The 22,856-nt window shown below is 36.6% G+C and overlaps 1 protein-coding gene across 1 annotated transcript in view; it reads right to left on the bottom strand.

Annotated features, from left to right (window-relative positions):
• Positions 1-516: 516 nt before the first annotated feature.
• oca2 (oculocutaneous albinism II) overlaps positions 517-22,856 on the bottom strand; it is an 86,743-nt gene continuing 64,403 nt past the window's right edge. Inside the window, exons 22-23 of the mRNA XM_058779267.1 lie at positions 20,920-21,013; positions 517-1,177 (exon numbers count right to left, since the gene is read on the bottom strand). Coding sequence (XP_058635250.1) covers positions 1,090-1,177; positions 20,920-21,013 — 182 coding nt within the window. The 3' untranslated portion in view covers positions 517-1,089. The remainder of the gene's footprint in view (positions 1,178-20,919; positions 21,014-22,856) is intronic.

Here is a 22,856-nt window from a genome sequence, read left to right as displayed (position 1 = left end):
AAAAAAAAAAAATGGTGGGAACTGATTATAACACATAATACATTACTGATTACATAAACTCTCTCCTTGCGATCAAATGCAAGAATTTCTTGTTGAAGCAAACAGTGACAACACAATGATCAAACCAAAAGCCTGGCAACACCCACAACAGTAACACTTTCTATGTGTCTTAGCATGCACTGTATAATGCACTATAGAGGTCTTCATTTTTATAAAGGTATTCACATTCATACTGTAAACAACTTAAAGTTAAGTTAAGTTAAGTTAACTGTAACCACAATTAATATTTACCTTTCACTATTCTACTTTATAGAGCATTAAACACACTGTTATTTGTGATCAATGTTTAAGCAAGCATTACCATAAATTTGATTATAAGGTGCATTAAAAGGCATTATGAATACTATTCTAATATATTTTATATATAGTCATCATAAGTAGAAAGTGTTACCCAACTACTGTACTGTACTTATTAAAAACTTTGCATTTAAATTTTATATGCAGACATTGGTGGGTCAAAAATTTCAACATGAAATCAATGGATAACTACATGCATAACATTATTTTAGATATTCTGAATATGGTAAATGATGCCATTTAAAAACAACTGTGGGCAACAGAGGATCCCTTTTGGAAGATGCATCAAAAAGGGAATTTCAAACTGGAATTTCAAAAAATTAAAAATGCATCAACAAATAATATAAGCAGATCTGCATTTTTTATTTAAAAAAAAAAAAAAACAATCTTCTGGTTTTCTTCATTTTTGGTAAATATAAACAGGTTTCCCCAAAAAAAACTCTCTCTTGTAGCATTATCACAATGCAGCAGTAGCACCATAGTGTGATACACCTGCAGGAATACAGCAGATGATCAGATGTTCCCATGGTTTATCTTCTCTGTACCTCTCCTGCATGTAAAGCTAAGTCCCTCAGGATGAACCAGGTCTACAAAGTTTAAGTCTTCATGGATCCTTCCAAGAAGAACAGATGTGTCATTCAAAACACAAACACACACACACACACACACACACTCAAACGTAAACTGCAGACACACCCAAAGTCTTTTTGCTTCCCCATATAGAGGGAAGGTTTATGTGTTCCAGCGAAGTCCGATGTGAGTTGCCAGCAGGTAGCACATGCCTATTGTGCAGGTCATCAGCATCATAGGAAAGCCCAGCCTGTAAAATAAAGCACAGAGAGAATTCATTTTACGGGTCCCTACATGAAAGTTCCTATGAAGATGAAAATTGAACCTTAGAAAGTCTGTAATCCCACTTTGCTAGAAATGAGAATTCAATGTAAAGCTTTTGGGAAAAAAATGTGCAACACAGTCTGATGCTTGGTGCTTTTTCTTAATGAAAGACTGTATTCTTGTGTTCCACTGAAAGTTCATCCCTCAGCATCACCCAGCATCCCTCTCTATTTCATTCCTCCTTTGTTGACGATTTCTGAGCAGTTTTGCATTATTCTCCCTTCTGCGGAGCATTTGTTTATGTCTGTTTGTGTGTGTGTGTGAGATTCGATTCTGATCAGCAGGGGTCTCGATGCTCTCCTGCTGAGGAGCGTGGCGGGCACGTTACCCGCTTCATTGCAATGGTATTAAAGTGTGAGTCTTTAAACATTATGGCAGAGTCAAACACAAGGGAAAATAGCATTAAAGTATGATCTCCAGGCATTAACGGTGAAGTCAAAGGCTGGAGACGCAATAGGACTGATGATACTTGTCCCCCCCATTTAACGTAAGCTGCTTTCCTCAAAGCCGTCAACTCTCAGAGACATGTGGACCATCCTTGCTATGTTCGCTTGTAAAAGCATCCATCTGGAGAGTGGAATTACCATTGTAATTACAACTGGACACTGGCCTAATCTCCACACTTGATCAGCATGCATCAGTGCCCTTCTGACCCTCGGTTCAACATGCTGTGTCTCATCTGTCCATGAGGATTATACTACATGCCATCCAACCTCACATATTATCAGTAGAAGAACTGCTCTGTTGAGTAAATCAGTACAAAAGAAATCAACGGATTATAAAGAGAAGTGGACAGATTATCAAGGGAACATGTACAATAGCACCCAGCAAATACACAGAGAACTATATAATCTGTTTTCAAAACAATGTTTGTGCCCAACACTCCCTTTATCAAATAATCGAGACCAATATAAATTAGATTCTGTCACTATTAACTCACCACAATGCCATTTCAAAACTGTGCTATTATTTTTTCTGTGGAACACAAAAGGATCATTTTAAAGCATCTATATGTATAGCTCTTGTTTTATATAACAAAGTTCAAAGTCTTCCACGGTTGGAAGACTCCAAAAATGACAGAAAAAAAAAAAAACAAAGCAGTCCATAGCACATCTGTGCAATATTTTATGTCTTTTGAAGCCATGTGATAGATTTTTGCCTTTTCCCTACTCAAAGCTATGTTCCCTTTAGCTGAGCTGTTCATTTGAATGTTGCTGTGACTGGATTACTGAGACAATCAATCAATCAATCACTCAATCAATCAGTTCTTTTTAATGAATCAGATGATTGAGTTGACAAATCAGATTCAACATTTTGTGTATGAATCAGAATGATTTGTTCATGAATAGAAATGATTTGTTCATGATCTGGAATTGCCTCGTTGATTTAATTATCTGGTTTCAGCAGTTCTCCATTTAACAGCTCACCAGAGGGGAAGATTAAGATTATCAGCAAATAATAATTCATTTAAAATATTGTACACAACTCATATGGACTACATTTGCAGTACTGTACAGTACATTTAACAGATCTCTAATTTTTAAAGAGCCATATGAGGATTCTATATAATCGTCATTATATTACTTTATAGACCAGGTTAGATGCCATTTTGAACTTAATGCGGATGAAAACGAGGCTGTGTCTGATAAACTTACAGTCTTTACAATAACATACGCTGTACATAAATGTCCTAAATCATGTAATTTTCACATCTCACAACTTTCAAAATTTTTAGTCAGCAATATGCTGTTAAACAAGTACAGTCACTCTGTACATCTATTCCTCACATGGCATATGAGTGGAGCTTATGAAAACTTGTTTAAACATTGCACCTTTACGTAGCAAATCTGTCTTGTTTTTGCCCCACAGCCTGCTGATCCGAGTCCCCACTTTCTTTTTACAGAACACTAAAAATCCACATGCAATTTTAATAATTTCTGTTCTGTTTACTTCTCTGATAGTTTATAAAAGAGTCAGATCTTGTTGCTGAATAAAAAGTCCAGTAGAAAGGGATTCTGGAATGAATAAATGAGTGAAAGAGCTGCTGAGAGGACAAAGCACTTGTGAGGATGAAAGCTCTGGACATCCATTTAGGCCGAGTGCATACCTTCAGCAGCCCAGTGGATACTGACAGAGTGCATGGGTAAATACAGAACATTTGGGGCATAGAGAAATCAACAAGCTCAGATGAGCAAGTGGACACTGATTGAGAGGATGATGGAAAGCAAATGGATGATAAAAAAAAGAGCGAAAAAAACAAGTAAACGAGCAAGAGAGGGAGAAACAAGATTTCCTGATAATGTTGCAAATCACAGTCTTAAACCAAACAACTCTTGACAAAAAATGCTTAAGTGAATAGTTCAGCCAGTTTACTCAGACCATCCAAGATACAGACAAGTTTGTTTCTTCATCAGAACAGATTTGGAGAAATGTAGCATTACATCATTTGTTCACCAATGGATCCTCTGCAGTGAATGGGTGCCGTCAGAATGAGTCCAAACAGCTGATAAAAACATCACAAAAATCCACAAGTAATCCACATGACTCCAGTCCATTAACGCTTTGTGAATCAAAAAGATGTTTATAATAATCAAATTCATTATTAAAAAGTCCTCTATCCATATTATTGCTTTCTCCAGGGAAAATGTTGTCTCGTCTGAATCAGTAGAGAAATATGCACAGACAAAATACCATTTACAAGCAAAAACAGTCTAAAACATTGTTTTAAACATTGGATTATTGTGATGTTTTTATCAGCTGTTTGGACTCTCATTCTGATGTCCCATTGATCTCCCATTTAGTGCCATGCCAAGTATTCACTAGTGAACAAGTGATGCAATGCTTAAGTTCTCCAAATTTATTTCAATGAACAAACAAACTTAACTGCATCTTGGATGGCCTAACAGTGTGTAATGTTCATTTTTGTGTAAACTATACATTTAAGCTCAACAGTAGATCATGCTGCTAGCAATCGGGATCAATTCTCATGAACTGATAAGATGTAGTCCTTAAATGCAGTGCAAGTTGGGTCCCACTTTATATTAGGTGGCCTTAACTACTATGTACTTACATTTAAATTAATTATTTGATACAATGTATTTATTGTGTACATACATGTTCTTACACTGTACTTATATTTTTAAAAATACCTATATGTAGTTACATCTGTAATTAATTTCTGTAATTACATTTATAATTACACTGTCAACCCATCCCTTACACCTTAACCCACCCATACCACCAAACCTGTCCCAACCTTACCCGTATCCCACCTCAATACCAGCAAAAGTGTGTTGCAATACAATATGACCACAATAAGTACATTGTACTTATTTTTTGATGTAAGTACATAGTAGTTAAGGCCACCTAATATAAAGTGTAACCGCAAGTTGTATTAAAAACTTCTGCCAAATGCATAAATGTAAAACGTACAGCAAAAATGAACTACAGCCAGAACTGTAGCCAATTAGTTTGTCCCTTCAATACACACAAAAAAAGTGTAAAACTAGGATTTGAAATAAGGAATCAGTGAAAGGGTCAATAGAGAAAGGGGCTGCCAAAGCACACAAATCAAGACAGAAAATGAGACATGAGGGTAATACACTTCCACATGGAACAGTGTCCTCCAGCACTTCCTGTCTTCTACTTCATCTCTTTCTAACGTTCTCTAAAATTAGATTATTATTAGATTATGCAAGTATGGCAAAGATCACAGCTGGTCCAGGGAACAAACCAGGTGTTCAGTATCCAGAAGGCAAGTGGGGAGGCTAAATGCTGGATTGCAGAAGGAACAGGTGTGTATTATCTGTATAAGGCACTTGTGTGACATACATCAAAGTATGTGCACGTGCCACGGGTGTGAGGGTAGGTCAGGTGGCTAATGCACAATTTGAGTGATGTGAATGAAGCAGCCAGGTGCCCGATTCATAAGTAGTGAAGTGGACAAATCGATGTGCACCGAAACACAGGGCTTCCAGGGTGTGAGCTGTACAACCTGAAAAGCGGCTCCACATGTGGTTTGTTAAACTGGCTGAATAAATAGCACATTAAATGGCACTAAGTACTGCATAAACCATTCTGAAAATGAAAGTCATGCTTTTTTTCTCTAACGCCCTAATGAAAGGAGGAGTAATGTGACTAAAAGTCTTACAAAGGTGATACAAGTCCATTATGACTGTTTGGAGGACAAAGATGACTCCAACATGCATACTGAGGCAGTCTTTCAAGCTATTCAATGCATGACATTCACATTTATTCATTTAGCAGATGTTTTATCTAAAGTGACACAATGATCTTTTTTATACTACAAGGACAATCAGAGTCAGTCACCTGAGTTTAAATACCTTACTCAAGGGCACAAGGATGGCAACTCATGAATTGTGCCTTCTAGGGTTAATTTTACAATGTTTCAATTACAAGCTCATATATTTTACCACTTCTACCATCACAACACCGTTATACATGATAAAAACAGTTGGCCACACTTTATTTTAAGGTTCAATTCTCGCTATAAATATACCATTAATTATGACTTTTGCCTCAGTAAACTCCTAATTTGCTGCTTATTAATAGTAAGGTAGTTGTTATTTTTAGGTATTGGGTAGGATTAGGGATGCAGAATATGGTCATGCAGAATATGTGCTTTATAAATACTAATAAACAGCCAATACGTTATGAATATGCATGCTATTCCGCAACTATTGGTCCCTATACTAAAGTGTTACCAAACAGTTTTGAGTCAAAACCCTTTTGAGAGGCAAATGCTGTAAGGTCAGTCTGATCTCATAAGAATTTCTAGTAATATGTAACATGTACACATGCATTTTTGTATGCTTGGACATTCGCTGAAACATCTAACAGCAAGATACAATATTGTCTAAGAGTTCCACAGCATGTTAATGGGGTTCAAAATTAAAACCTTTGAATTATAAGCTCAGATCTTTACCACTAAACCATAACATGCATATGCATGACCTTGGGGAAAAATCTGTTTTGAGCTGAGGGAAAAAATATGATTCTTTTATCCGTGTTGTCCACCCTTCCTTGCTCAAGGCTATCGACTATGTGGCACATTTTGTATTAAAAACCCTTGACATCTCAAACATATGATGAGATCAGAACAGCTATCTGCCGCAATCTCACTCACTATCACTACAAGATTGCTGATGTACACAACATTTCCTTACGACTGTGAAAACCCATCTCATGTGGCTCAGAAAGCATCAGAATGCCAATTTTTTGTTATAACTGGAGAAAAAGACAGGAAAGCCATTAAAACTAGGGAAGGAAATGACTTTCTCTAAGTCACACAAAGATACGGTAGCAAGTGGAAATTAAGGTCAGTGTTGATTAAGCCTGATATTTCAGACATTATTATAAATGCCATCATTGTCATCATTCTGTACTTTTCAAATGGACACACCAGATGGTTTGTCATTTGGACATCCACCATTATCTTACATGCCAGTGTTAGGGGGCACATGATGGATTTTGAAGGCCAAAGTGGCTTGGCATGGTACTGGGAATAACAATGTGATCCAAGCTCTGGGTTTGTTTGTACAATAGGCCATGATTGCCCATGGTTACACACACACATGCTGCTTCTCTCCTCTGTACAAGCACAGAAATATAAGTATATTCATACCAACAGATGGGGAAAGAGACTCTGACTAGGAATGGAAAATAGGGATATGCAAAACTACATATCAAAACTGGCTAATAGGTGGAATTTCGCAACAATTTGTTTATATATATCGTATTAATATTAAGAAAATGTGATGAAAATTCTGATATTCAAGACAATAAGAAAAGGAAACATATCTGCATGAAAACATAAGATTATTAGGAGAGAACAAACATTACTAGTGTCTATGATACAACATGCACCTCTACTTCTATCAAACTGCAGATGTGCACTATTAAAGTAATATATATCCATTCTCAAATGCATTTCATTGAAACCAGACAATTCCTAAAATAACATCATACGATCCAAAAAGATTGAAATGATTACCCTTTTACTGCTGAATGAAGCTCTATCAGGTAAGGACTATGTTCCACAAAAAATATATCACATGAAATCATTATGAGTGTTTTCTAGGCAATGAAATGGAGCTCCTGTAATCACAGTTCATTGTAGCTTTATATCTGGGAGTGTGGTCTTTTTTATAAACTAATTTTGCATTTGCACCAAAAACTGACCACAGTGATGTGAAACAGAAATGGAAATTATTTGAAAAGCTTTGCTGGTGTTGTGTACACTATTTAGGCCTGCATTTCCCACCATTATAAGAGTGGTAGCTGAACAGAGACTCATTAGAAATGATAGGAGAGGAGAAAAATGTAATGGAGCTCTCTCAAATGTCATCTTTAAAAATGTAAGAACTTTTAGAAATCTGTGGAGGTAGACTAGCTGAGGGCTATAACTGAGCTGTCTACACTAGAGAGTGTAAAACTGAGGTGAAAAAGCAACGAGCAATTCCACTCGCTGCAAAAAAGAAACAGAACTATGTTTCACATTAGGCCATTAGATCAACATCTCTCTAGGGATGTAAGTGAAACTGTGTGAAAAACAAAAATGGGTTGAATAACAAAGTTGAAAACGCAATAAGCTTTCTGCATCAAGATGAAGACATAACAGTGCTTTAACTAATTCAAATACTTGGCTAATTCAAACCCAGGATATGAAAAACACTAGTTCAGTAGCATGTTGATACTAAAACAACAAACAAAATATTATTTTCACCTATTTTTTGTTGGGACCGAGTAGGCAAACAGAGAGGCAGCTGGTCTTGAGCAGTGAATCGTCAAATGCACTTCTTGATCAAAATGCCCATCTTGGTGGGATATCAATGTAAACAAGCAGGACAAAAAGTCAGATTTGTCAAAGATTTATCTGATATCTGGCATGAGGCCTTGCATTGCAAATGCCACTGAATTATGTCATAATATTGATCAATACTGACAAGCTGGCTTTTAATTTATTTGTTCTTTACTACTGATTGTTTACTTGAATACTTTCTTGAACAGTTTGAACCAATATTTAAATATTTGAGAAATATTTGAAGACTATGCCTATACTGTATTTTAATTTAGTTTGTTAATATATTAACATTTATTTTATTTAAATATAGTGTGATCAATAGCATATTACTAAGCCCTCTAGTCTCAGGTTAAAATGACGAAGAGGCCGAACAATTAAAATGTGGTTAAATAATAATTCCATGTTCTTTCCTTTAAAACCACATTACAATTTCTATCTAAACTAAAATAATGTATAAAGTACACAGATGAATGAGTGTTCTTTTGAAAGCTTGCATCTCTTTCTCTCTCAAAGACTCAAACACTGATCTTCCCTTTCTGTAAACCTGTATACCCAGGTGTGCCACTTAAACTCCCTCCCTTAATTACAGAAGCCTGACAGCATCAATCACGCTGCCAATGTGACGCTACAGCAGCAGCTATAAATAGCACCAATCTAGGTCTCCCTATCTGCAATAATGGGCCCCTAATCATTTGCCAAGTCTCACCCTAAAACACACACACAAAATCACATGAGACTTGAGGTTGACAGCCTTTAGAAGTGCAGTACCTTAATAGACCAGTGACTGAAACATCAGAATCAGGATAAACTTTTAAAAGCCTTTTCTCTTTGTTCCAAAATGAATGTTAAAGAGGAAATCCATTAGCATGTAGTCCGATCCCTAACAAGCATTCCTTCGTGGCCAAGACGCTCACAGCGCTTCGAACTAATGGGAGAGTGATATAATTTGACATGGAGAGGGAGTCTTATTGCAGCTTGGTAATAGCATGAAACTTTGATCATAAAAGGTCTGAATGGCCAACAATCATGATTACATCTCAAAGCTATTGCATAAAGGTTAAAAAAAGTGGTTATAGTGCGAGTTACTCTAAAAAAGAATCATTTAAGAGGCTCAGTTCTCAACAATTACAGACCAATTGTACAATAATAATCTCTAAGCCCAGAGAAATGGGTCTTAAACTGTTGAACGACTTTGATAATCTCTGTACTATCTTAGTGAAGTTGAATCTTTCAATAAAATGAAAGCAATCATATAGCCACAGTCAGAATAAGTGGCCATGAAGAACATCTCTTGAGATATGATCATAGACAGTATCTTTTGACATATGATCATATGCAGTGCACTACTTAGCTTGCATTGTCCATTTTACCACACAAGTGAAAAGAAAGAATGAAAAAAACAAAGAGAACTAACTACAAATCTATTATTATGAATTGTGGTTTTAAGACTTAAGGACCCAATGCAATCACATGATATGCTCAGTTTTCATGTTCAACTGAAAAAGAAAGACAAATTGAGCTAACTCACATTCATGAACTTGCTACAGTATATGGTGGTCGGTCACAAGAGGAGTCGCAATCTCATTCTAGAGAGCATCTGAGTGGGGTAAAATCTGTGTATAGCACACCATGAGCCATAAATATTTAAACCATTTTCCTGGAAGAGAAAAACCATACATTTTAAATATGTGTATCTGCTAAAAGTGATTTTTGTCATTGTTAGGCAAACACAAGCATATTTCTTATTACATATTTTCTAAAAAGTCTTTATTTTCTAAGAAATTCTGCATGCATAAACCATGCTTTCATTTTGTATTTGTGCTTCCAATAAAATCAAATCTCCCAGGTTGCAAAGAACACTTTAATGGATTGAAAACTAAAGAAAAACTTTCGAACTTCTATTTTAACTTTTTTGTGTTTTTCTTGCATATCTCCTGCTTATCTCTTCATTTCGTTTACCACTTGTTCTTTGGATTGACAGATTAAGCAAGGCACAAAGCCCTCCTAAAGCAAATTCACATTTCCAGACAAAAAAAATTAAAAAATATATATATATATATATAAAACACATTTATGAATACATACTTGGTTGCAATCTTCCTTGTTTAACATCTGTGAGCACTACATCTCTTCATTCAATCTGTTTAGAGTAAAAGTCACGTCCACGTTTGAATGTGTAGTCCTTTCTTTCTGTCCCAACCTTCCCTTCACTAGAGCTGGAAAGTTGTCCTTACAAAACACACTATACAACAATGCAATAAACTGTTGTATTGTTGTAAAATACACTCAATATTGTTTTAAAGCCAGAAGGTATCAGAAGGTGGCTGACTGAGGCAGTGAAAGAGATCTGCTCTATTATTTTCTCTTTAGGTGTTCAGTTGTGTACAGCTATTACATCTTGAGGAGAGGATGTCTGTGGTGGTCTATGCAGAATGGGACTCACTGTTCTTGATTTACCATACAGGGTAAGTAATTGATTCAGTGCCAAATGCAGATTACACACCTGCAGTCTCCAAGCACAGGTTTGGTATTGTCTGTGCTACAGGGGTATTGAGACACAGTGGCTGTAAATGGGAATGCTAATTACATCACATGACGTGGGAGATCCGCAGAAGTGGAAAGCGGGGCTTTGTCTATTGGAAACAACAGAATGAGGCCCTTTCCGCGTAAATCAGCCAGTATTGTCTCTGTTGTTTTTAGATACATCGACTGTTTATCTGCCCTGAAGCAAGTCGATGGTATTCATGGATTCTTTGCTGGAAGTGTTTTGCAATACACTTGGATTAATTAATTCAGCATTAATGAAAATGCTGATGCATTTGTATGCAAATGCATACATCTATATTTATACGTTTCTTAATCTAAACCACACACACACACATTCAGATGCAAATATCTTATATAAAATACTTGCATTACTGGCACTCAGTTTTCCTTTCATCAAAAGTACCATTTCAGTACTGTGTTTCAATTAAATACTACATAACTGACAGTGTTGGGGGGTTAACTAGTAACTAGTCACATGTAATGGTGTTACAGTTCAAAATTTAATTACAAACTGTAACTTACATTTACTGAGAAAAATGTGTAATTACATTACAGTTATTTATGAAAATGTTAACGATTACAAAAGGGGTTACATCTAAATATGTGACCCTGGACCACAAAATCAGTCATAAGGGTCAATGTTTTGATTTATACATCACCTGAAAGCTGAATAACTAAGCTTTCCATTGATGTCTGGTTTGTTAGGATTTGGAAAATCTGGAATCTGAGGGTGCAAAAAAATCTAAATAGTGAGAAAATCACCTTTAAAGTTACAAAAACAAGAAAATTTACAAAATATCTTCATGGAACATGATCTATATTTAATATCCTAATGATTTTTGGCATAAAATAAAAATCTATAATTTTGACCAATACAATGTATTGTTGGCTATTGCTACAAATATACCTGTGCTACTTATGACTGGTTTTGTGATCCAAGGTCACATATTTTCTGTAAAAAGCTAGGATATGTTGAATAATAATAATAATAATGGTATTCTGATGCTTTTGATTGGTTCTTTTGTTTAAATTTGCAATGCACCACATCCGCCAATTACATCAATCCACACTGCTGAAGCTTTAGGCTACAACCTGTCTAAAAGTTGATTAACTGATTAACAGTTGAAAACATTTGTTAGAAATTTTGAAAAGTAATCAAATGTAATCAGTTACATAATAAAGTAATTGAAATAGTAACACTACTTATTAAATTTTAAATTTTAATTTTAAAGTAACTTGTTATCTGTTACCTATTATATTTCCAAAGTAACATTCCCAACACTGATAATAGTTCCTAAGAAGAGAATATAATAATAATAATAATAATAATAATAATAATAATAATAAAGTTGAAGTGTGTAATTTTACAGTAGTAGAACCACCAAACATTATATTATTATATGATTATTATATTATATTATATTATATTATATTATATTATATTATATTATATTATATTATATTATATTATATTATATTATATTATATTATATTATATTATATTATATTCAGACTTAGGCTATCAAAGTATTGTAATATGAAATGAAATAATATTACAGTTTTTACAATATAACTATTTACTAGTGCACTAATCATTTTGGCTATCTGAGAGTCCTTAACTACTCACACTCATATATCACTCATATTATCAAAAAGCCAAACAAATGTACGAAATACACAATATACAATAAAACTTTTATATTTCATTTCTCTATTTAGGCTGTTTCCTTCAGGGCTGCTCAGGTCACACTTACAGTATGTGTAAAGATGTCAGGCATATAGTCTACCCATAATGTGAGGTAACTGTGTATACCATGGATTCCCAAGCTCTGCATCATTAAAGTTTTACAGCTGGTCAGGCTACGTCTCCTTATGTCACTTCATTAATTCTGCAGTTCACTCAGAGGGCTTGGCCACAGACGAAAAATGGCAGCAGAAGATGGATGTTGGAGAGAGAGAAAAAAAAAACAAGTGCTCAATATAGGCAACTTGCCCTGGTGTGGTAAACAAGCTCCATTTAAGAGCAGGTCCCCAAAGCCTTGGTCATTCAGACTAACCTCCTTATGCCGAAGACAATCAGCGATGGTTTTCCAAGAAAAAGTATATATGGAGGTCAGAGGGGCAAGGCTGCAAAGCCAAGCGAGTTGTCACAACCCAATATCGCCACTATTGGGATAGGCTAGGGTGAGTGGAAAAGGGCAGGAGATTGACAGGAAAAGAGAGTGATGCACGGTTTAATAAAATCTGGACTCATCCGAACACCAGTGGAAGACTTCCTGCCACTTACAATTGGACAGATCAGCCCAAGACTTTTGGAGCAAGCAGAAAGTTTAGATTAAATTCATTGTCAGAGAACAACACAGAATGCAGTGAGGATACTTTTCAAACTGTCACTGAAAAGTACAGTAATGACATGCTATCTTTGTAAATATTCTAGATATTTTTATCAGCCAGTCAGTGAGATGTCTGAACTATGTATTAGAGTTTTTAAAAACTGAACTATAAAAATGCACCCATCTGCATGTATGCAGCAGACCCCCCAAAAAAAGTTTTCAATAAGGTAACTTAAAAATATTCAACAAATATGCATGCTAATTTTCTGTTGCCTAATATATTTTCAACCGTTTTTGCTTTTAAAAGTAACAAAAATTCTGTGAATAAATTTGAGGGAAACTTCTTGGAGGGAGTTTACCACAGTGACAGCCCTGTTGATAACTTTTAAACTAAAGTGGCTAAAAACTAAAGCTAAAACAAAAATTGGTAACACTTCAGTGTAGGGACCAATTCTCACTATTAATCAGTTGCTTATTAGCATGCCTACTGATAACTTCTTAGCTGTTTATTAGTACTTATAAAGCACATACTTAATCAAATACCTAAACGTAACAACTACCTTACAAACTATTAATAAGCAGCAAATAAGTAGTTTATTGAGGAAAAAATCATGATTTGTTAATAGTGAGAATTGGACCTTAAAACAAAGCGTGACCCAAAGATTAAACTATTTGACCTCACTAAACAACTATTCATTTAGATGGAAGACTAGATGAGTATCCTGACCTGTCATTAATCAAGATAAACCAACATAAATGGATTCTGATTAACTAAATAGTAAGAATTTCTGGTAACACTTTAGTTTGGGGACCCACCTATTTTCACTAGTATGCATATTACTAGAATATTGGATTACTAGCACTTATAAAGCACATATTAATTTCTTATTCTGCATGACCATATTTTAGATCCCTTAATTCTACTCAAGCCTAAATTTAACAAATAGTTTATTGAGGCAAAAGTCATACTTAGTTCATTTATACTGAGAATTGGTCCCCAACCTAAAGTGTGACCGAATTACTAGCTTAGCTGTGCACATCAGTAGTTGATTGTTGAGTTGGAGAAAAATGTAACATGATCACAAAGACTGCAATCTCTGCATCATCTGACCCCTACAGTTCTACAAAAAAGTATGGCTTAAATTGTGAATAAAATAAGTCAGTCTGCTGCTCAGGTGATCTTGTTATTTTAAAAATGTCGGCTGCTTTGTGAAACCCTCATGGTGAAGCTCAGTGGTACTCCATCACTAGTTTCTAACCAGAGCGCCAGAGAAAGTCTCAGTCCCCCCTTCATCCCCATAGCAACCAACCAATCAGCCAATTACAGGCTGAGCTGAGGACTTGCCCATTCATCACAAAGTTCTACCCATCACAGGGCATACAAATGAGGCCCCAAAACACAAAAAGCAAATACACAGAAGTTCAGAATTACATCGCAATTTATCTACTTCTGATACTCTACCTGAAGAGCTACAGAAGTGGTTCAGATGACATCCAGAGGTTGATAAGGATGACTTGAATTCTCCGTGAGTATCAGGCAGGAGGGAGGTTAATGATGAATGAGCAATTACTCAAACATCTGCTGCCACCCTGTTTGTTTTCCTAGCACTGCCAAAAAAATAAGATCCCACAGGCGATTGCCTCCTCCCTCACCCACCCCGCTGCCACCAGCCCATTCCCATTTGGCTCAGCCCGGAGTCGCCCAGCTGCTCTACCTGCCTCTGGACAGTCCTATGGGCACCAGAACGAGGAAGGAGGGAATCCAAGAATGTGTCTCATGAGTGCACACAGCGAGCAGGTCTTTGGCTTAGCAGAGGTACTTCATTACTGAAACAGAATCGGAAGCAATTGGCAGCCATTCAACTAAAAGTGAAGAGTGAGGCAGAATCTGGGGTTCTTGCTAATGCTAGGACGGATTGGATTCACTCCTAAGATTAGCCTGAATTGATCTGCCTTATCTCCCTGTCTGATGTGCCGTTTAGACTGAGCTTCTGTTCCTTACCTGTGTTGAACCGAGGGCCTTGGGCTCTGTCTAATGCCATTGATTTCTCCTGTTTCAGGGTTTAAAAGTGCCATGGCCACTTAGACAGACAAGCAAAGGAACTACAAAATGGTACGTGATTGCTTGTCAATGAAGATGGATTGTTAGGTCATGGAAAAAATATTAAAATGTTAATTATATTTATAAATAAAACGGTATATATTTATTTTTTTGTAATACTTTATAATAAAGTTGCATTTATTAGTTCATACATTAGATATAATTTAGGTATCATGAACTAACAATACAATTATTTTATATAATATATTAATTCATGTTATACTACGGGGCCGCTGAATGCTTGAATCTGTTTGGCTGACGAACGTTCTAAGGTGTGCAATTATTTTCAGGGAAACGCACGGCAAACATAGTTCCAGGCAGGTCTTGACCACATTACGGTATGTATCATTTCGCCAAACGATTTGAGTTATTTCAAAGGTCCTTTCAGCCTAAAACAGCAAAAGAACCAAAACCCACAATGACACTGGCCAAACAAATAAATATATTAAACAAAAGGATAAAAACAACAGATCATATTCATGTTTTTGCCACAAAATTACGTTTTAATATGTACGGAAAGCACATACTTTTCATCCCGCACAGACGCATGCACATACAGTTTGCACACACATCAACATATGCGCTAATGTTGTTAACGCTACTCTGATGATTTTATCAGTAGCATAGCTTAACAACTTAAAAACTTCATGAATTCTCACAAGCAAGGTAACAACAACGGCGCTGTTCGTGAAGAAAATGAACTTTAAGTTTCACTATAACTATAATATTGCTATATATAACTATAATATAACTATAATATTCACTATAATATTGCTGCCGAAGACTATTGAGAGATGCACAGACTCACAGAGATAATCTCTCTCTCTCTCTCTCTCTCTCTCTCTCTCATAACTTAATTTTAACTGTATTAACTGCATTTGTCTACTATCAACGGCTCAAGCCTTCGTTACTAGGTTTAAAATGATGTTTTGGAATTAGCAACGGAGGCGTTGGATGAGATGCGGAAGAAATAATCTTTTATCAATTACTATACCTCGGGTGTGCATTATTTTCTAAGAATTCAACGGCCCGTCGTCAATTATTCCTTACTTAATTCATGCTTGTTCAAAATACACTGACTAATGTTAATTCATAAAACTTGTAATTTATAAAACAAATGCTGTAAAAGTATAGATAAATGGAAGTTCATGATACCTAATTGATACCAATTGAACCTTACTGAACCAAGTATTTCATATAATTCTGTTAATTAATTGGCACATTGTGTTTTTAATCTGAATAAAAACACAATATGCCAATTAATTAACAAAATTAATTGCAATTAATAGCATAAAAATGCTATTATATATTTAAAATATATTACAAGTAAATTACATTAAAGGCAGATGAAAGCATTGAATAAATAAAAAATAAAATTATATATGAAGAGTTCAGATGCAAAAGCCTCTAAGTGCCATTTGAAATTGTCTTCTAAAATTAGCATTTTTATTAGACTCCTATGTGTGGGTTCAGTAATTTCACTTTAATGGCAATGAATAGGTTATTTTCATTGGCATTAAAGTGAAACAACTGAACATAAACATAGGAGGCCTAAGAATATATATATAGGGGATGTTGATCATACTGGCTTGGGATGGGTGTCATCATGCGTCTCAACCAATGAGAGCATTTGGGGTGGGTGGAGTGGGACTGTAGCAGCGCTCACATGAACGCCCCGATAAAATGATTAAGACTAAGTATCAACATTCACAAACCACTGTCCACTGTTATTTTTAACAGAAAAGAATGCAATGAGCTCGTAATCACGACTTCATAAATGGGAAATAGGAAGTTTCCAACAGCACGTGAAGACAGCAGAGAAGTGCTCTCACTCAGCACAGTGGAGTGCATCATTTTGTTAACTTTGTGGTTTATAGTTTTGAGTCGTTTGGGACGCGGTGACACATGGCCCTCTCACAAAATATATACGCAATCATGCTGCACATATCAGAACAGAAGTTCCACGCTCCGGTGCGGTTAGCGCTCACACTACATGCGTACTGCGCCCGAGCCCAACTGAACCACGCTCTGGCCCACCTCTTCCAACCGAGCCAGGGACGGCTAAACGTCTGTTATATTGTTATGATCAAGGCTCTGGACTCTGAGCATAACTTGTTTTTCTATAACAAATTATAAAATATTTTATATAATAATGTTAATGCCCTGGCAGTGGCAAATAGCTTTGGTTTTATATTTAATTTGATTACATTAATGTTTAAGTTGAGATTTACAACAAAAAATCCCTAGGCTATGTAAAAGGAATACTGCGGTAAAAAGCACCTTATTTGTTTAAAGTGTTTGCAAACCAAATTTTATTGCACTTTTGTTCATATTGCAGTACTTTTAAATGAAAAAAGTGCACAATACACTACTTTTGAATTAGGGCTGTGCGATATGACGATATATATCGGATGGACGAAATAAAAAGTCTACCGTTTCATATTATGTTCTATCGTCTATTTCGTGGTGTCGCAAAATACATTGTTTACGGTAATACTTTTTAATCATTTGGATGACTGAGATCTTTACACACCACCACGGGGTGCGAAGGGGAGACAGAACCAGGTGGAGAACGACCAGAACAAAACGAGGAGCTCCTTCCTAAACGAGGGACTACATCTGTAGCACAAGCACGCGTTTTTAAGCACTGCAGTTTTAAAACAACAAAACACAAACAACAGAGCTATATGCGTGCGTCATCTCCGTTTCTGTGTGAGAGGACCGCACATTTTTATTTTTATTTTTTGGCCACTTTATTGGCTTTGAACGATTACATAAACACTTATATGCGTCAGAATCCCTGCCTTGGCAAGTATCCTCATAAAGACAGCGATTTAGGTCTTAAGAGAGAGGAAACAGCTGAAAGAGAAAACGCATATGTAACAGTATATTGGATCCGGACTTCGGTCTTAAAGGGGAAGTTTTGTCTGCCATTCATATTAATCATAGCACATTGCTAGAAAATCTCTCACTGCTCTTGACTAAATCACTTTTGTAACTTTAATAAGAAGAAATAATAATAAAAAATTATTATATATATATATATATATATATATATATATATATACAGTGAGGAAAATAAGTGTTTGAACACCCTGCTATTTTGCAAGTTCTCCCACTTAGGAATCATGGAGGGGTCTGAAATTGTCATCGTAGGTGCATGTCCACTGTGAGAGACATAATCTAAAAAAAAAATCCAGAAATCACAATGTATGATTTTTTAACTATTTATTTGTATGATACAGCTGCAAATAAGTATTTGAACACCTGAGAAAATCAATGTTAATATTTGGTACAGTAGCCTTTGTTTGCAATTACAGAGGTCAAACGTTTCCTGTAGTTTTTCACCAGGTTTGCACACACTGCAGGAGGGATTTTGGCCCACTCCTCCACACAGATCTTCTCTAGATCAGTCAGGTTTCTGGCCTGTCGCTGAGAAACACGGAGTTTGAGCTCCCTCCAAAGATTCTCTATTGGGTTTAGGTCTGGAGACTGGCTAGGCCACGCCAGAACCAAATGGTCATTGGCAAACTTAAGTCGGGCCTGGACATGTGCTGGTTTAAGCAGGGGAACCTTCCGTGCCATGCATGATTTCAAACCATGACGTCTTAGTGTATTACCAACAGTAACCTTGGAAACGGTGGTCCCAGCTCTTTTCAGGTCATTGACCAGCTCCTCCCGTGTAGTTCTGGGCTGATTTCTCACCTTTCTTAGGATCATTGAGACCCCACGAGGTGAGATCTTGCATGGAGCCCCAGTCCGAGGGAGATTGACAGTCATGTTTAGCTTCTTCCATTTTCTAATGATTGCTCCAACAGTGGACCTTTTTCACCAAGCTGCTTGGCAATTTCCCGTAGCCCTTTCCAGCCTTGTGGAGGTGTACAATTTTGTCTCTAGTGTCTTTGGACAGCTCTTTGGTCTTGGCCATGTTAGTAGTTGGATTCTTACTGATTGTATGGGGTGGACAGGTGTCTTTATGCAGCTAACGACCTCAAACAGGTGCATCTTATTTAGGATAATAAATGGAGTGGAGGTGGACATTTTAAAGGCAGACTAACAGGTCTTTGAGGGTCAGAATTCTAGCTGATAGACAGGTGTTCAAATACTTATTTGCAGCTGTATCATACAAATAAATAGTTAAAAAATCATACATTGTGATTTCTGGATTTTTCTTTTTAGATTGTCTCTCACGGTGGACATGCACCTACGATGACAATTTCAGACCCCTCCATGATTTCTAAGTGGGAGAACTTGCAAAATAGCAGGGTGTTCAAATACTTATTTTCCTCACTGTATATATGTGTATAGAATCTATACATAATACACGTGTTAATTATATCTATCATAGATAGATATAATTAACACAGTGAAGACTAATTCATTTACACAATGTATGTAGTGTTTTCTCATTTATTGTAGTTTTTTGTATTATTGCTAGCAATTAGTTTCTTATACTTATTTCATCACTGACTGTTTATTTATTTTCAGTGAGCTTGAGTTTTTTTGTTTTTGTATTAGTTTGATATTGACATTGGTGACAAGGATTATGAAAATTCTATGGTATCAAAGATTTCAATATCATAAAAACCTTTTTAAAAGAAAAAAAATTACTATATTGTGATATATATTGTTATCGTGATATAAAATTGGTCATATCGTGATATAAGATTTTGGTCATATCGCCCACCCCTATTTTGAATTCATTATTGAATTTTGTGCATAACAATGCGAATAATCGCAGACAATCGTGCCCCGTGCCCCATGACGACCCCTCCATATAAATTGGAAATGAATGGAGAATGAGCCAGATTTATTCATTTACAAGTAAATCCAAAGACAAAAATCCCTAAGGTAAAAGTGAAAGTGTGAAGTGCCTTCATGTCTGGCTCTGTGCTAGGCATGTCTGCACGTCCTTTTCGGATTCTATATACTGGGATTGAAAGACCCCACTGTCTCCCACTGGGATCATTTCACAGTCCAATCAGATGTGCATTCAACTTCCTCTTTTTCACCATTGACCACCAACACCCCACCAACTGGGAGAAAGCCAGATATCTGCATGCATCTGTATTTGCATGGAAAGCACTTCCATCGAGCAGGTGGTAACAAGCAGGGAGAACCGAATCAAAAGAGACGGTGAATATCTCCGCAAGCCTCTCACCAAGAGGTAATCAGCGAGCAGCTCCTTTTCCACATTCAGATCTATTTGTTGATATGCTAGAGAGTGCTTGAAATCAAGCTGTCTTAAGAGTCTCTCTAAAACTAGGTCTGTCACTTCTTAAAAAGAGAGAAACACTTAGGGATATTTTTGGAACATGATGAACATGACCAGTTTACATTGATTTTACACGGAGCGTGCAAGACAAATATGTTTACAACAAAACATCTTATATAAATACAGAGGACATACATACAGGACATTGTAAGACATAACGGATACCAATATTAAACAAGCTCGAGTTGAGTGGCATTTGGTTGTGTTCCCTTTTTGATTGCAATATTGCTTCAGCTTTAAATGGTGTATTTTATAATGTGAAGAAAAGGGAGAACATGACCGGAAGCAGCAGATTGCAGGAGCAGAGTAAACTACCATTGGCCAACAGATCTGGCTGGAATGACCACAGCTTTGCCTGAAGAGTGAGAGTACATGAAAAGCTATAAACATCTGGACATAAACTAGGGGATTGACTCTTGCACCAGGGCACTCTTGGGTAATTTTGCTGTTAGCATTAGCTTTGACATAGAGGAATTTTTTTTCCCCTCAATGAGCCTGGTGCTCATTGCAGCTTATTCTGGCTCAGAACAGCCCACTTAAGAAGAGACCACCTAACCAAAATAAATAAATTTGTACCCAACACAAATACCTGAAAAACTCCATGAAGGAAAATCCATAGCCATGCTGTTCAGCAATCCCAGCACACACCACATTTGCAGATGCTCCAATCAGTGTTCCATTTCCTTTGGGAATAGAAAGAGAAGAAGAAAAAAATGAATGACTATCTTGGATAACTCTGACAGCTTGAATAAACGTAGACATTCATTTATTTTTAATGAAAAAAATAAATAAATGTTTGCCTAGTGAATTCTTCCATATATACACTAACCAATCACTTGAGTCTGCCTTGAGAGAGAGGAACTGAGAATTTGTAAATGTTTAAATAGAACTATACGTCCTCTACAAATACAGCACTGTACAAACACGGATCTTTATAAATGAATATTAGAATTGATTTGGTGCCAATGTGCACAGCAGATTTTGTTATGCTGATTGCAATTTAAAGTTCTACACTGTGCAATCACTTCTGTTAGAGCACCAGCAATGAAATGACCTTCAGTGCTAAATTGCAGAGGTGATTTAGCAAGGTTTTTTTTTTTTTGTATCACCTGCTTTGGTAATGCACAACACGAAGAGGGACTTCTGTCCCATCTCAAATCACAAGCATGATAGCTTTCTGATGAAGGACAGAGGTCATCACTTCATCAATAGCATGTCTAGTAAAATTTACTCTGGAGCATCTAGATGTGTTCTTCAATTTATTATCCCACCTCTGATCCAAGTGACTTCATCAATTGTAGGATTTAATCTCACTCCACACCTCAATCTCATAAGACTTCCAAAACTGGCATGAAACCAGTGTAATGTGTCTTTAGCATGTCAGAAATTTCTATTTTAGACTGTTTACCACACCATACCGTACCATGAACAATGATATTCCATATCAATATGTTTATTTATTTATTTTTTATAAAAACACACACACACACATATACATATATATATATATACACACAGTATCTCACAAAACTGAGTACACTCCTCACATTACAGCAACCATTTTAGTATATCTTCTCAAGGGACAATACTATATAAATGATTCTATAGTGTGTTTGGGGTCGTTATTATGTTGGAAAACTGCCATTCGGCCCAGTTTCTGAAGGGAGGGCTTCATGTTCTGCTTCAGAATGTCTCAGTACATGTTGGACTCCATGTTTCCCTCAATGAACCGCAGCTCCCCAGTACCAGCAGCACTCATGCAGCCCCAGACCATGAAGCTACCACCACCATGCTTGACTGTAGGCAAGACACAATTTTCTTGGTACTCCTCACCAGGGCGTCACCACACATGCTGGACACCATCTGAGCCAAACAAGTTTATCTTAGTCTCATCAGACCACAGGACATGGTTCCAGTAATTCTTGCTCTTGGCCAGGTTGTCTTCAGCAAACTGTTTGCGGGCTTTCTTGTGAGCCAGCTTCAGAAGAGGCTTCCTTCTGGGACGACGGGGATGCAAACCGACTTGTTGCAGTGTGCGGTGTATGGTCTGAGCACTGACAAGCTGGCAGCACTCATGCGTCTGTTTTTTGAAGCCAGCTTCTGCACCTGATGCACAGCACGAGGACCTAACTTCTTTGATCGACCCCTGTGAGGTCTGTCCCAAGTGGAAACTGTCTTAGAAAACCTCTGTATGCCACTGGCCACTGTACTTTAACTCAGTTTCAGGGTGTTACCGAACTTCTTATAGCCTCGGCCATCTTTGTGGAGAGCAACAATTCTAATTCTCAAATCCTCAGAGAGTTCTTTGCCATGAGGTGCCATGTTGAACATCCAGTGGTCAGTATGAGAGAATTGTACTCAAAGCACCAAATTTTAACTGCTCTAATACAAGATACACAAATTTGTATAGTCCTGTCAAGCAGACAAGAACATGAACATGATGAATAGGATGTGGCTTTGCATGGTTAAATGGCATATAGCGCTTATCACTTATGGTGTACTCACTTTTGTTGCCAGCTATTTTGA

The sequence above is a fragment of the Onychostoma macrolepis genome, chromosome 06, assembly GCF_012432095.1.
Source record: "Onychostoma macrolepis isolate SWU-2019 chromosome 06, ASM1243209v1, whole genome shotgun sequence".
Taxonomy (NCBI): Eukaryota; Metazoa; Chordata; class Actinopteri; order Cypriniformes; family Cyprinidae; genus Onychostoma; species Onychostoma macrolepis.
The sequence above is the reverse complement of the archived record's forward strand: the minus strand, read 5'-3'. Positions and strand labels throughout refer to the sequence as shown.